The 1,798-nt window shown below is 59.2% G+C and overlaps 1 protein-coding gene across 1 annotated transcript; it reads left to right on the forward strand.

Moving 5' to 3' along the window:
• Window positions 1-4: 4 nt before the first annotated feature.
• On the forward strand, window positions 5-623 carry LOC130588487 (DDB1- and CUL4-associated factor 8-like; the record flags this gene model as incomplete). The annotated part of the gene is made up of 1 exon (XM_057389406.1): window positions 5-623. A coding segment is annotated over one exon (619 nt), but the record flags the coding sequence as incomplete, so codon positions are not given.
• Window positions 624-1,798: the final 1,175 nt, after the last annotated feature.

Genomic DNA, 1,798 nt, shown 5'->3' on the forward strand with positions numbered 1-1,798 from the left:
CGAGACATCCTCGGGGATCGAGGTGGAGGCGTCCGACCTGAGCCTGAGCCTGACGGGCGACGACGCCGGGGCCGCGCGGGGCCGGGCCAGCGACAGCGACAGCTCGGGCGACAAGGACAGCGACAGCATGGACGACACCGGCCACTACTCCATCCCGGAGGAGCCGCGCCCCGACGAGGATGACGACGACGACGACGACGACGAGGAGCCGCGGGCCCGGCGCCGGGGGCCCCGCAAGCGGCCGCCGCACGAGCGCGACTCGTCGGACGAGGAGCAGGCGCTGGAGGACTGGGTGGCCTCGGAGACGTGGGCGCTGCCTCGGCCGCGCTGGAGGGCGATCCCGGCGCTGCGGCAGCGCCAGCTGGGCGGCTGCTCGCGTTTCGTGGCTCAGGCGTGCGGAGCCCGGCTGTTTGTGCAGAAATTCCGGCTGCAGCACGGGCTGGAGGGTCACACGGGCTGCGTYAACACGCTGCATTTCAACCAGCGCGGCACGCGGCTGGCCAGCGGCAGCGACGACCTCAAGGTGCTGGTGTGGGACTGGCTGAGGCGCCGGCCCGTGCTGCAGTTCGACAGCGGCCACAAGAGCAACGTCTTCCAGGTGCGTTTGGGAGGGGTCTGGGGGAGTTTGGGAGGGGTCTGGGGGAGTTTGGGATGGTTTTGGGGGAGTTTGGGAGGGTTGGAAGAGTTTGGGAGGGGGCTGGGAGAGTTTGGGAGGGTTCTGGGGGAGTTTGGGAGGGTTCTGGAAGAGTTTGGGAGGGGTCTGGGAGAGTTTGGGAGGGTTCTGGAAGAGTTTGGGAGGGTTCTGGGAGAGTTTGGGAGGGTTTTGGGAGAGTTTGGGAGGGTTCTGGGGGAGTTTGAGAGGGTTCTGGGGGAGTTTGGGAGGGTTTTGGGAGAGTTTGGGAGGGTTCTGGGGGAGTTTGGGATGGTTCCCATGAGAGTTTGGGATGATGACTCAGGTGATTCTTAGGAGAGTTTGGGGTGATGGCTCAGATGGTTCCCAGGAGAGTTTGGGATGATTCCCATGAGAATTTGGGATGATGGCTCAGATGATTCTCAGGAGAATTTGGGATGGTTCTGGGAGAGTTTGGGATTGTTCCTGTGAGAGTTTGGGATGATTTCCAGGAGAGTTTGGGAGGGTTCTGCCGGAGTTTGGGAGGGTTCCCATGAGAATTTGGAAATGGTTCTGGGGGAGTTTGGGAGGGTTCTGGGAGAGTTTGGGATGGTTCTGGGAGAGTTTGGGAGGGTTTTGGGGGAGTTTGGGAGGGATCTGGGAGAGTTTGGGGTGATTTCCACAAGAGTTTGGGATGATGGTTCAAATGGTTCTCAGGAGAGTTTGGGGTGATGGTTCAGGTGATTCCCAGGAGAGTTTGGGATGATTCCTGGGGGAGTTTGGGATGATAGCTCAGGTGATTCCTGGGAGAGTTTGGGATGGTTCCAGGAGAGTTTGGGTTGCTTCCCATGAGAGTTTGGGATGATGGCTCAGGTGATTCCTAGGAGAGTTTGGGATGGTTCTGGGGGAATTTGGGAGAGTTCCTGCAGAGTTTGGGATGATTCCAGGAGAGTTTGGGAGGGTTCTGCAGGAGTTTGGGAGGGTTCCCATGAGAATTTGGAAATGGTTCTGGGGGAGTTTGGGAGGGTTCTGGGGGAGTTTGGGAAGGTTCCGGGAGAGGAGAGTTTTGGAATGGTTTCTGGGACAGTTTGGGATGATGGCTCAGGTGATTCTCAGGAGAATTTGGGATGATGGCTCAGGTGATTCTCAGGAGAATTTGGGATGATGGCTCAGGTGATTCTCAGGAGA

This window comes from Malurus melanocephalus, unplaced genomic scaffold (assembly GCF_030028575.1).
Source record: "Malurus melanocephalus ecotype Western Australia unplaced genomic scaffold, MMel_1.1 scaffold_5552, whole genome shotgun sequence".
Lineage (NCBI taxonomy): Eukaryota > Metazoa > Chordata > Aves > Passeriformes > Maluridae > Malurus > Malurus melanocephalus.